The sequence below is a fragment of the Gopherus evgoodei genome, chromosome 2 (genome assembly GCF_007399415.2).
Source record: "Gopherus evgoodei ecotype Sinaloan lineage chromosome 2, rGopEvg1_v1.p, whole genome shotgun sequence".
NCBI lineage: Eukaryota > Metazoa > Chordata > Testudines > Testudinidae > Gopherus > Gopherus evgoodei.
Window position 1 is genome coordinate 234,240,267 of NC_044323.1, and position 12,951 is coordinate 234,253,217.

The 12,951-nt window shown below is 41.7% G+C and overlaps 1 protein-coding gene across 8 annotated transcripts in view; it reads left to right on the plus strand.

The window, feature by feature from the left end:
- Positions 1–857: 857 nt before the first annotated feature.
- The window catches only part of MTFR1 (mitochondrial fission regulator 1), a 35,450-nt gene continuing 23,356 nt past the window's right edge, over positions 858–12,951 (plus strand). The window contains exons 1-3 of one of the 8 annotated variants that reach the window (XR_003999136.1): positions 864–1,613; positions 9,743–9,886; positions 11,072–12,159. Coding sequence is in view for 6 of the 8 variants with exons in the window: in XM_030553182.1 (XP_030409042.1) it covers positions 9,821–9,886 (66 nt within the window). In the remaining 2 variants the exon portion in view is untranslated. The other 7 variants (XM_030553186.1, XM_030553183.1, XM_030553189.1 and 4 more) reach the window with 7 other exon arrangements.

Below are 12,951 nucleotides of genomic sequence, written 5' to 3' on the forward strand. Positions count from 1 at the left end.
GAGGTTTTTAAGGCCCGGCTTGACAAAGCCCTGGCTGGGATGATTTAGTTGGTGTTAGTCCTGCTTTGAGCAGGGGATTGGACTAGATGTCCTCCTGAGGTCTCTTCCAACCCTAATATTCTATGAGTCTATGACTCGATTTAATCACTCCCTGCTGTTTTTATTTCTTAAGTGGAGCTGTGGTCACCCTCCTGCCCTGCAATTGCATATAATGCTCACAGTGATTAGTTTATAACAGGGATAGGCAACCTATGGCACGTGTGCCGAAGGCAGCACACAAGCTGATTTTCAATGGCACTCACACTGCCTGGATCCTGGTGGCTCTGCATTTTAATTTAATTTTAAATTAAGCTTCTTAAACATTTTTTAAAACTTATTTACTTTACATACAACAATAGTTTAGTTATATGTTATAGACTTATAGAAAGAGACCTTCTAAAAACATTAAAATGTATTACTGGCATGCAACACCTTAAATTAGAGTGAATAAATGAAGACTTGGCACACCACTTCTGAAAGGTTGCTGACCCCTGGTCTATAATGTGCCACAGGACTCTTTGATGCTTTTGTGTGGTCCCTAAAGATATTACTTGCAGTTAAATATCTGTCCCAAGAGCTTTTAGAAGGGTCAAGAATAGATTTTTTTGCTACACAAATGGATCGTCTCAGCCTCCTTTAATTTATAACAACATTTTTTACCAACTAAAAGTAAGAACTTCATTATTCAGGAATGCTTTATTGGATATATAACCCATCCCAAGCAGGGATGTATTCAACAGTAGTCAGAAAAAAGGGATGACCTCAACCAGACTTCCTGTGGTACAAACCCAGTGTCACCCATGCCACTGAGCCATAGGGCTGCAGAGCCGACAAAGTGTTTTGCTTTTCTGTGCACGCAATCCATGAACAGCGAAAGGGAAGGATTAATTTTAGCCCCCAGTTCTTTTGTTAAAATAATAACACGAAGAGACACATGTTCTGGGTTTAAAATAAACCATTCACTGACTTTTTAAAAAATAATTATTTTCGTGCCGTGCTGGAAACCCAAACACAACAGCACCCAGCGCTGGAGGAGACCAACTCGCAGCAGGACTAGTCCCAGAGCGAAGCTGAGCTGACAGGCGGGGACAGGATCACGCAGGAAGCAAGGTCCACGTGCCCGCAGGGATCTCTGGCGATGATACCCTCTCTGGGTGCTTTGCCCTTGAATCCTTCACCGGGGCCAGCAGCATGTCAACAATGCGTACAAGGTCTGAGGCCCGCGCGCGCACGCTGAACAACCAATCAAGGCTTGTCGGGCCGCCCAGGAGACGACGTCACGGCATTGCCTCTTGACAGGCGGCCTTAAATCACGGGCGGGGGCAGGGGCGGGGGCAACTCGTCACACAGACCAGAGCCCGGCGGCTGCCGGTTAGGCCACGGCGCTCTGTCCTACGAATGAGGTGCAGGTTAGGTCCCGCCTCTCGCAGGAGCGGCGGTGATTGGTCAGTACTGTGCCTGCGCGGCTCGGGATTGGCTGTGCGGAGCGGGCGGAGCTCCAATGGAGACTGAGCCGCTCGAACCGAAGAGCCGGTGACTGGCGAGTGAGCGCGGAGGCCCTGGCTGGGGATCCGGTGAGTCTGGGCGGGGTTATGTTGGGCACTGCCAGCCGTGCGGGGACCTCTCGGGGTCGGTGAGTCACACGTGAGTCACACGTGAGTCACGTCGGTGAGTCACCTCTCCCGTGAGTCACACGCGCTGCCGGGGCCGCGGCCGCGGCGTTTTCGCGGGAAGCAGCCGCGGGGCATCAGGGCCCGGAGCCGCGGAGGTGGTAGGGACGCGGTACAGCCGGGTACTGGTGCAAGGGCGGGCGGCTCGGTTCAGAGCTCAGTCTGACGTGCCGCTCCCCTCCCCCCAGGCTCTCCCTCCCGCTGAGCGGCGGGGGAAGCCGAGGTCCGTACCCCCTGCCCAGGTCCCCTACCACACGCTCCTTGGCCTGCCTGGGTCCGAGCGGATCTTCTGCCCAAAGCCCCTCTTCCTGCTCCCGGGCGGGCGAATCCTTCGGGGGAGGGAAAACTCCGAGTCAGAGGGGCTCCCACTTCCCTGGCCCAAGGTGCGCTCCCTGGGTGACGGCACTTACACGGGACCCCGCCCTTACCAGTAACTGTTAGCACGGGGAGCGTCTGTGGCTTCTGCCCTCCCATAGTGCCACCCTGTGCGAGCCATAGCAGAGCCCATCGGTGCTAGCAACAGCCACGTGTAGCCTCAGTCAGCTCACTGGAGCCTGCCCGATATTTGCCTTTCTGATCAGCTGGTCAGGACAGCGACTAGAAACGAACTTTACATGCAACTCTAGGGAACGAACCCCTACTTTAAGCATGGCTGTTGCTGTTACAGCTCCAGCCTTAAGATGAATGGGACCTAAAGGTGATCTTGGATTAACCGTATTCAGACATACACACCAATTGTCTTACTAAATTCCTATTGCTTCTTCGCTTACTAGTTACAGATTGTCTTTTTCTTCCCACTTTGCTGATCCCATCAGTGTTGACGGAGCTCTATGTCACTGTGTAGGCACAGCAGGGTGATGTGGTCACTGCCATAGAGACCTTGTAATCTATATCATACAAATACAAGATTGTAGGTAACTGTTAATAGTTAAAAGTAATAACTTCGAGTTAAAATCTGCAAGTTCTAAGGAGGGATTTGAAGGAAGGAAGGGAAATAAGTGAAAGGCATTATATATGAAAGAAAGCGTAGAATCAAACAAAGTAAAAATCATAAATGAATCACACTATGCCATTGAATCTCCATGGATAGAAATGCCATGCTCTAATAATAAGACTATAGTGGTAGGGATATATTACCAACTACCTGACCAGGATGGTGATAGTGACTGTGAAATGCTCAGGGAGATTAGAAAGGCTATTAAAATAAACTTAATTGAAATCCCACATTATTATTTTATTTTTATTATTTCTTATCATCCCCTTATTTTATTGACTGGGTACATGTTACCTCAGGACAGAATGCAGAGAAAGTTTCTTGAAACCTTAAGTGACTGCTTCTTGGAGCAACTGGTCCTGGAACTCACCAGAGGAGAGGCGATTCTTGATTTAGTCCTAAGTGGAGCACGGGATCTGGTCCAAGAGGTGAATATAGCTGGACCGCTTGGTAGTTGTGACCATAATATAATTAAATTTAATATACCTGTGAAGGAAAAACACCATAGCAGCCCAACGCTGCTACCTTTTAATTTCAGAAAGGGGAACTACACAAAAATAAGGAGATTAGTTAAACAGAAATTAAAAGCTACAGTGCCAAAAGTGAAATCTCTGCAAGCTGCATGGAAACTTTTTAAAGAGACTGTAATAGAGGCTCAACTTAAATGTATACCCCAAAATAAAAAAAATTGTAAGTGAACTAAAAAAGAGCCACTGTGGCTAAACAACGAAGTAAAAGAAGCAGTCAGAGGCAAAAAGGCATCCTTTAAGAAATGGAAGTTAAAGTCTTATGAGGAAAATAGATAGAAGCATAAACACTGGCAAATGAAGTGTAAAAATACAATTAGGAAGGCCAAAAAAGAATTTGAGGAACAGTTAGCCAAAGATTCAAAAAGTAAGTACATCAGACGAAGGAAGCTTTCTAAACAACTAGTGGGGCCACTGGATGATTGAGGTGCTAAAGGATCACTCAGACGATAAGTCCATTGTGGAGAAACTATATGAATTCTGTGCATCGGTCTTCATGGCTGAAAATGTGAAGGAGATTCCCAAACCTGAGTCATTCTTTTTAGGTGACAGATCTGAGGGGCTGTTCCAGATTGAGATATCATTAGATGAGATTTTGGAACAAATTGATAAATTAAACAGCAATAAGTCACCAGGACCAGAGGGTTTTCACCCAAGAGTTCTGAAGAAACTAAAATGTGAAATTGTGAAACTACTAATTGCTGTAGTCTGTAACCTATCATTTACATCAACTTCTGTACCAGATGACTGGAGGATGGCTAATGTGATGCCAGTTTTTAAAAAGGGCTCTAGAGGGGAACCCGGCAGTTACAGGTCTGTAAGCCTGACTTCAGTACTGAGCAGACTGTTGAAACTATAATAAAGAACAATATTGTCAGACTTGTAGATGAACATAATTTGTTGAGGAAGAGTCAACATGGTTTTTGTAAAGGGAAATCATGCCCCACCAATCTATTAGAATTCTTTGAGGGGATCAACAAGCATGTTGACCTAGTGGATGTAGTGTACTTGGATTTTCAGAAAGCTGTTGACAAGGTCTCTCACCAAAGGCTCTTATGCAAAGTAAAGTGCCAGAGTAAAAGGGAAGGTGCTCTCATGGATTGGTAACTGGTTAAAAGATAGGAAACAAAGGGGAGATATAAATGGTCAGTTTTCAGAATGGAGAGAGATGTCCTCCAAGGGGTCTGTTTTGGGACTTGTCCTGTTCAACATATTCATAAATGATCTGGAAAAAGGGGTAAACAGTAAGGTGGAAAATTTGGATATGATACAAAATTACTAAAGATAGTTAAGACCCAGGCAGACTGCAAAGAGCCTCAGAATGATCTCTCAAAACTGGGTGACTGGGCAACAAAATGGCAGATGAAATTTAATGTTGATAAATCCAAAGCAATGCACATTGGAAAGCATAATTCCACCTATACATATAAAATGATAGGGTCTGAATTATCTGTTACCACTCAAAGAGATCTTGCAGTTGCTTCTTGGCTCTTTGAGCTAAGAGGTGAAAACATTATCTAAAAGTTGTATCAGTTCTCTGAAAACATCCACTCAACGTGCAGCAGAAGTCAAAAAAGCAAAAGAATAATTAAGGAAGAGAGATAATAGGAGAGAAAATATCATGTTGCCTCTATATAAATCCATGGTACCTCTGCATCTTGAATAGTGTGTGCAGATGTGGTTGCCCCAGCTCAAAAAGATATATTAGAATTAGAAAAGGTTCAGAAAAGGGCAAAAACAATGATTAGAGGTATGAAATGGCTTCTGTATGAGGAGAGATTAATAAGACTGGGACTTTTTCAGCTTGGAAAAAAGACAGCTAAGGGGAGATATGATTGAGGTCTATAAAATCATGACTGGTGTAGATAAAGTAAATAAGGAAGTGCTGATTACTACTTCTCATAACACAGGAACTAAAAGTCACCAAATGAAATTAATAGGCAGCAGGTTTAAAACAAATAAAAGGAAGTATTTCTTCACACAAGGCACAATCAACCTGTGGATTTCAGTTTGCCATGCATGTGTAGGCACTACATGTGACTGCATCTAGCACAATTCAGATATGGAAGCTAGGTGACTTGAGATTTGTAACAAGATATGAGAGCTTTCACTAGCTTGATTCCAGTCCAGTTCATACAGATCTTAAAGTAATGACTAAGTCATTGCAAGTGGAAAGTGATTGTGGAATGTTTTTTACTATCTCGCAACATGGTGTGGTGGTAATTTATAAATCATTAGTTAACTGCAGAAATTGAATTGTAGTTCTGTTGTCTTTGGGGGAAAAAAAGGATGCACTTGAGTGCAAAAGCAAGAGGAGGAGTCTGTTTATCAGCATCAGATAGCAAAGTTTAGATCTGTGTTGAGCAGATGCTTCTGAAGACAAGTGGTCAAACCTAAATTCATATGGGTTATTCTTTAAATTGCTCTTTGTAGCTAGCAAGATATGACACTGTCATTCTTCTGTACTTTGAGGTATACTAACATGACTGTTATGCTTCTGTTTTATAAAACTTTAATATAAATATCTTACTATTTAGAATATATTGTAGCATTTGTTTTTATTGGTTGGAATCTCTCTGGAAACTGGAGTATAAATAAACACTAAGACTGTTACCCTGGTGCTCAGATATAAATAGGTCCTAGTAGTGACTGTGCAACCTCTGCCTACCAGTTATGTCACCTTTTATAAATGTCTAGTCTGCACTAGTTTGGGAAATGGTCTTACATTAAAAAATTATTGATGGTTCTTCAGTATACTGCTGATGGGTTTTGTTTTGTCTGAAATATTGTTTGTTCTTTGACGCTCAGGCCTGGTTTACTCTTAAAATTTAGGTAAACATAGCTACCGTGCTCATGAGTGTGGAAAAATCCATACCCCCGAGTGCCATAGCTATGCAGACCTAACTCCTAGTATAGACACAGCTAAGTTCATGGAAGCATTCTTCTGTCAACCTAGCTATCGTCTCTTGGGGAGGCAATGTTGCAACAGGAAACCCCCATCAGGTGCTGTAGGCAGTGTCTGCCCTATGGGGTTATGTGACATAGCTACGGCATTGTAGGTAAGCTGCTATAGTTCCCGAGGTAGACTTGATCTTGATATACTTGCTTTGATAGGTGTCATTTCATCAGATGTTAGGGCATGTGCCAGCATTAACGATTGCAGACATGCATTCCTACTAAAGTAGGTAAACCTGATTTTTAAGGTGTCTGCTTTAAAGAGAGACTGCTTACTTCCAGATCATATTTCTCTTAATCTTGTACCTTCAAGTAATACCTCCGTTCTCTATAAGGAATTAGAGAGGTTTTCCTCTCTTTTTTCTTTTTGTTTAATTTGTGAATTTGACAACACTTTGTACAAATACAGTACATTGATTGTATTCAGTTAGTTTCTTCTGTTGCCTGCATAGCTTTCACACAAATGGGTGTGAGGGGTACATTTTTTAGGAAGGAAATGTGTCTATGTCAAGTTGGTGTCTGTTTTAATTTTTTTTCTTCTCTCCATTTCTGTGTATCACTGTAAGGCCTGGTTGCGTTTCATTATAACTTTTCTCCACGGTACATTGTTTTCTGTTTGACTCTGAAAAGTGCTTTTAAATTTACTCCTCTAGCTCATTATTAAATAATCAGTATTTCCCTAACTTATAAATCAGTGTCTGATATAAAGGCAGATGTGAAAAATGGGGGAAACGGCGCATAGCAAGGCTCATCTGAGAAATACAGCACTTCCTGGGGAGTGGAAGTGTCTGGAATTCCTTCCAGGATAGGGTCACTGAACATTGTGTCAGTTTCTGACTAATCAGGTGTCTATAAAGGAGGAGTTCCTGCTGTTGTGGGGGGAGGGGGAGTTTTCCTCTTTCCCTCCAAATTTACCTAGTTGGGGTGGGATATTAATCTTCATTAATTCTCTCCCAGATTCTGCTGGGAGTCTTTCTTCTCTGAGACAACCTGCTTATAGCTTTCCCAACCTGAATTAATAACTATCAACAAAGTGCTGCATCTTACAGCAGTGGCACTGCAGTATTCTGAATTACTGTAAATATAAAGGAGAAATTGACATTCTTGTCAGTTTATCTGCAGCCCCCAAAGTTGTGAATGCCCTTGGTCAGACTGACCAGTCTCTCTTCACTTGCTTGAAAAAGCTATGAGAAGCAGCAGCCGTTGAATCATTTTGTTTGTTAACTTAATACTTGGAGGGTTATTCTGCAAACATAAAAGCTAGAAAAATTTTAAATGAACACCCAAAGTCTGCAAAAACAGGTTGCTTGAGTTTCTCGTCTCATGAAGGGTGAGTTGAGTAGATTCTCAGTGCATTACTTTTATTTCTTAGGCACTTGTCAGCAGGAATTTCCAAACTGTAACCTCCATTTGGGAGATGACTGTCACTTGGTCATGCTGATAAGTATGCCAGCATTAAATATTATCCATGTCTGTGGTTTCAAGAGAAAAGATAAGAGAGAAAACTGTGCTTAAGTAACTTTTGTTCTTTAGGATAACATCTTGCTGCTACTTAAAGTATTTCAAATGAAGGTTTTTGCTAGGGTTGGTAAAATGAACAAATGTTGAGTTTCTCCTTCTCAAATTTGGCAACTACCTAAAATACAGGTGAGACACATTCTAGGAATTTCCATTATTGCTGTCTAGCAATTTCATTGAGGATTAAATCTTTGCATTCTTGAGATATCAGTAGATTGTGGAAGGGTTGTGATTCTACTGCACTCTACCCTTCTTCATACCCTTTGTGAAGAAGAATCTAGGCAAAACAAATGTCTTTAGGGTGGTTGTGATAACTCTAAAAAAACAAATGGATCTCGAAAAATTTCACCTTGATGTTATGAGTATTTTGTCTTAATTGGAGATTATGAAAATATTAGGACCATCTGTTCTGGGTTAATGTAGTGTTCTAGAGGGATACTCAATGCTAGCATGCAGTACATCTGAAACAGACTTTCATGGTTTAATGCAAGTTGTACCATTTACATCAATAGAATCAGAACCATTAACTTCTGAGAGAGCCAGATCAAGACCTTCTTCAGCAAGGAATTAAATGATGTGAAATTGGTACCCTCAACCCTAGAATGCCTTATTAAGTATCTAAACTGGAGATACTCAGACTGAGGCTTGAGAGCTGCAAGTGGCTCTTTAATGTGTCTCCTGTGGCTCTTTGTAACATATGATATTAAAACATTGTGTGATTTAATTATTAATCAGCATGTTTTTACTATGTTATTAACCAATTGCTGTTGATGAAATAAAACTTGGTCAGTCACTTTGCTGTGAGAATTCTGAATATGTAAAATAGTAAATGAAGCAATGAATTCACACTAGTTTGGTTCTTTTGATTAACATTGATTGCTAATTTTGGCTCCTGAACCACTGAGGTCTGAGTATCACTGATCTAGGCATTGCTTAAAACCGAAGTGGTTTACTCCCTGAATTATGAATAGTCAACTTCTCTAAATAGCCCTGCTGTAGAATAATTGTTCTATCAAACTTAATCTCTCACCAAGCACAAAAAAATCTTAAACATCTAAACTACTTGTGGTGGTGGTGAGGAACTCAGTCAAACCAACTTTTTTTAACCTCGCCTTAAAAAAAATCTTTAGAGCTGAGTTGTTGGTAACTGCATATGGAAACTTGGCATTGGAGTTGTAAACTGTTGGAAAAAACATGTTTGTAATGGAAACACTGGCAGTCCTAACTGTTGTGATGCTTGCAGGCATTTTCATGTCTCTTCTAATTCTCTGACTTATGCATATTTCCTGCATATCATTTCTTTCCCATTACTTAAGTGTTTTCTTTCTTTCTTTTTTTTTGGATGGTGACTAAGGAATTTTACTAGCTTCCAACAAATCAATGTGTATAGTTCATACTACAATATTCCTGTTCAGGATGATTCAGTGCATATAAACTGTCTGATGAAGCCAAAAATGATCCTGAATCTACAGTGATAACTAATTGTTGTTGAGTGGTAGCACAAACACTTCTGTGATAAAAGAATGAGGTTTGGGTTGGAGTTCTGTTCATCTTCTACTCTGGCCTTTGAAGCAAACTTAAAACAACACAGAGTAATACAGTAAACAAGGTTGTGAGGATAAATACTTGTTTCTCTAATCTATTTATTGTAATCTTAGTTGTAACGCTTACTAGGGAAAGGATTTGACAGAAGTTACTTTTAAGCTGATGGTGTCCAAAATGCCATTTGCTGTTTACAGATGTTCCCAAGTGAGCAAGGGTCACTTATTTACTATCTGATAATTCTGTTTAGGACCTTCTCCTGCTTATTGCTGAAGTAAAGCCATGGGAATGGTTACTGCATTCTGCAACAGCAATTTTAGTACCTTAAATGTGACATATATATTTTAAATCTAGAACCTATATAGAAAAAGTGGCTATTGTGAAAGTACTGGGAACAGTTGTTGCTCAAAAAGTCTGCATTCAGAGACAATTTCTACTGATCATCATTGGAATTGGACTTCAAGAAAGCCTTTTACAATGTTTGCCTCTTATTTCAGAGGGACTATGGAACCTCAGCAGCCCTGTAAGTTTAGAAGGTTTAAATACCAGTTTGTGAAGACTTTTTGCCACTCCAGATGATCTGCTGGATTAAACGTGTAATTAGGATGGTTTTTGCACAAGTTGGACTAAACATGGAATCAGTAAGTGTTTCAGCTTCATTGAAATTCTATTGAGTTCAAATATTTCAAATGTAATCGACTTAAATATAGAGTTCACACTAAGAGCATATGGGACTGCATTTTAAATTTTATGCCGTGTTGGTATAATTCTTACATTAATCTAACTTGACTGACACAAGGTTATGAAACCTAATGCTTAGGTATATGATCATAGTTGATATATAAAAAGTTAAAACAGGCTGTTGTGTTTCTGCTGCCTTTAATGACAAAATGTGTAACTTATAATGTAACACTGCCATTCAGGGTGCACAAATTAATTTGCAAATAAACTAGTATGATGCAATAGGTTCACCTCCCATACAGACCCCTGGCTAATTCTAGTACCAGTTCAGGGGCCTGAAATGCTTGTAAACACAGTGGTACTTCGCAGATCTTTTGAGGGTTTATCTGCATGTCAAAATAACTAACTACCTGCTGCAATGAGTCTGAGCTCTGGACTACAGATTCAGGCTCTTATTAAGGACACATCTTCACTGTCAATGCGCTACTGCAGCAGCGCTTTAACATGGTTTGTGTAGTCGCAGCATAGTACTGAGAGAGCTCTCTGAGGTGTGTGGGGGGGGAACCCACCCCCACAAAATAGCTGGTGCACTGTCTACATTGGCACCTTACAGCACAAACTTGCAGTGCTCAAGGGTGTTTTTTCACACCCCTGAGTGAGAAAGTTGCAGCACTAAGTGCCAGTGTAGACAAGCCCTGAGATGCTAAAAATAGCCATGTAGACGTTCAAGCTCTGAAGCCCAGGAAAGTGGGTGGCTTTCAGAGTGCAAGCATGAGCCAGAACGTCTGCATAGATTTTTTTTTTTTTTTAAGTGCTGTAGCATGAGCCTGAGTCTGTAGACCTGAGCTCAGACTCGGTGCTGCCGTGTGGACATACCTGCAGTCTGTTCAGTAACACCCCTTTCTCCCATTCTAGTAGGTCTGAGGGCTGCAGAAGTGGTGCTCTTCTGGCTTCACCTATTCCAAAACCTTTCCACACCTCAAGGGAGGGACAATGGTGATAGAGACCATTCTTGACTTGGTTTTGCACATGCTGTCAATCAGCCAGCCAACCACACCATATACTTTTTCCCCTTTGCCCCTCATCTATACTCTCTTAAAATTTCCTGTTTCATTGTAACCTTTCTCTCCTTTCCCTCCTTCCAGGAGCTCATAATGTATTCTTCCTGCCATAATTTCCAAGCCACCAGCAAAGCACCACAGAACTACTGTGATCCTAATTGTGTTGTCCCTGTTTCTTTTTTTGGAGGCTGTACTATGTGCAAGAGCAGCAGAGCTACGCACTCTGATGGGAAGCAGAACGGAGCATGTACACTTCTCAACTCCCTGCCTCATGCAGCACTGTAGCCCTTTCTTTCACTGCTCAGCAGAAGCAGCAGATGAAAACTAAAACAGTTGCACAGCAACCGTTTTCCTACTGACACTGTTGGGAGCCACCCTGAACAGAAGCAGTAGCTTAGGTGCAGTTCTTCCCTGTGAGACCTCCTACATATTCTTCCATTTAAATCTTAAATGCACGGGGAGGCTGGGAAAGGAAGATTTGCAATTATTATATTTAAATTCATATATAGCCAGATTATTGTAGATTGGTGACCTTTTTGTCAGAAGAGCTGGCAAGCCGAAATTGTAAAACACAGTTTACATATGGCATAATTAGTGCCTTATGATAATCTAAAATAAAAGATTAGAGAATAGGAGCACAAATTCATACCAGACATCAGTTCTTTGAATGTGAAACTGAGATGTACAGCCATAGAAATCCTGAGCAACCTCGCTGGGTCCTCTTCACAACGAATTCAGAGCATCAAAACAATCTGGACTATCAACTGTATTGACATAGTCATTGTCATATATCTTTATGTCCACTTTAAAAAAAATATTCTTAATATGTGAAAGAACAGCTCTAGTTTTTCTTTCTTTCTTCTTTTTTTCTCCTCCCCCTGCCCTTTCTCTTCCCATAGCAGGCTTGTGGTAACAATTAAATTTCCAAGCACCAAGTGTTGTAGATTTTTTTTTTATAACATTTCTCATTTGGGGGATTGAGGCAGTTAAGTCACCTAGCCTACTTGCTTCCTCTTATTAGTTGCTGGTTCTCCTCCTCTCCCCACTATACACTACATTAAGGTACATTCTCAAATCCAATTTTGAATGATTTCCACTGGTTATGTAGCCTGTAGTCTAGACCAGTGGTTCTCAAAGCAGGCTGCCTCTTGTTCAGGGAAAGCCCCTGGTGGGCTGGGTCGGTTTGTTTACCTGCCGCGTCCACAAGTCCAGCCAGTCGCAGTTCCCATTGGCCGTGGTTCGACGCTCCAGGCCAATGGGGGCTTCAGGAAGGCCAGTACATCCCTCGGCCTGCGCTGCTCCCTCCAGCCCCCATTGACCTGGAGCTTCTGCAGTACCACACTGGTTAACCAGAAGCCAAACACAGGCCCCTTTTGGCATTCCAGCTCTTGGTTCCCATCCAGGCAACTTGCTCTAATATAGTGAGAGGTTACTGAAAACCCATTTCACCATATGTCAGGTTGTTTCTAATCCCAAAGGGTCAGACACATACCTCCAGCTCAATATGAATCTCAAATTTTACCCAAATATCACACTGTCAGCCAATCCTTAGTAAACAAACTAATGAGAATTCTTAAGAAAAGTCCTTGTCAGGATTGTAGCAGTGGTAGAATAGACTGTTAGCTTGTAAAGTCTCTCCAGTAAGATTGGAAGAGCCTCAGTCCATAGTTCAAGATGCTCCTTTTAGTTGTAAATCCACAGTCCAGAGACTTGTATCAGGAAAGAGGCAACATGGAGATGTTTCCAGTGTCTCTTTATATAGTCTTCCATGTACATGGAAATGTACTGTCCCAAACGAAGCCCACAGCCCCTGTGTGTGGAAGGTTACTGGCCAAATCCCTTCTTCTGGCCTTCAAACAACCCTCCAGCCCCACACCACTCCAACCTTGCCAAACTCATCATCATCAGAAGCAAGCTCCCCACAGACCAGGACACACTGACTCAGTGGCACCAGACTCTGCCAA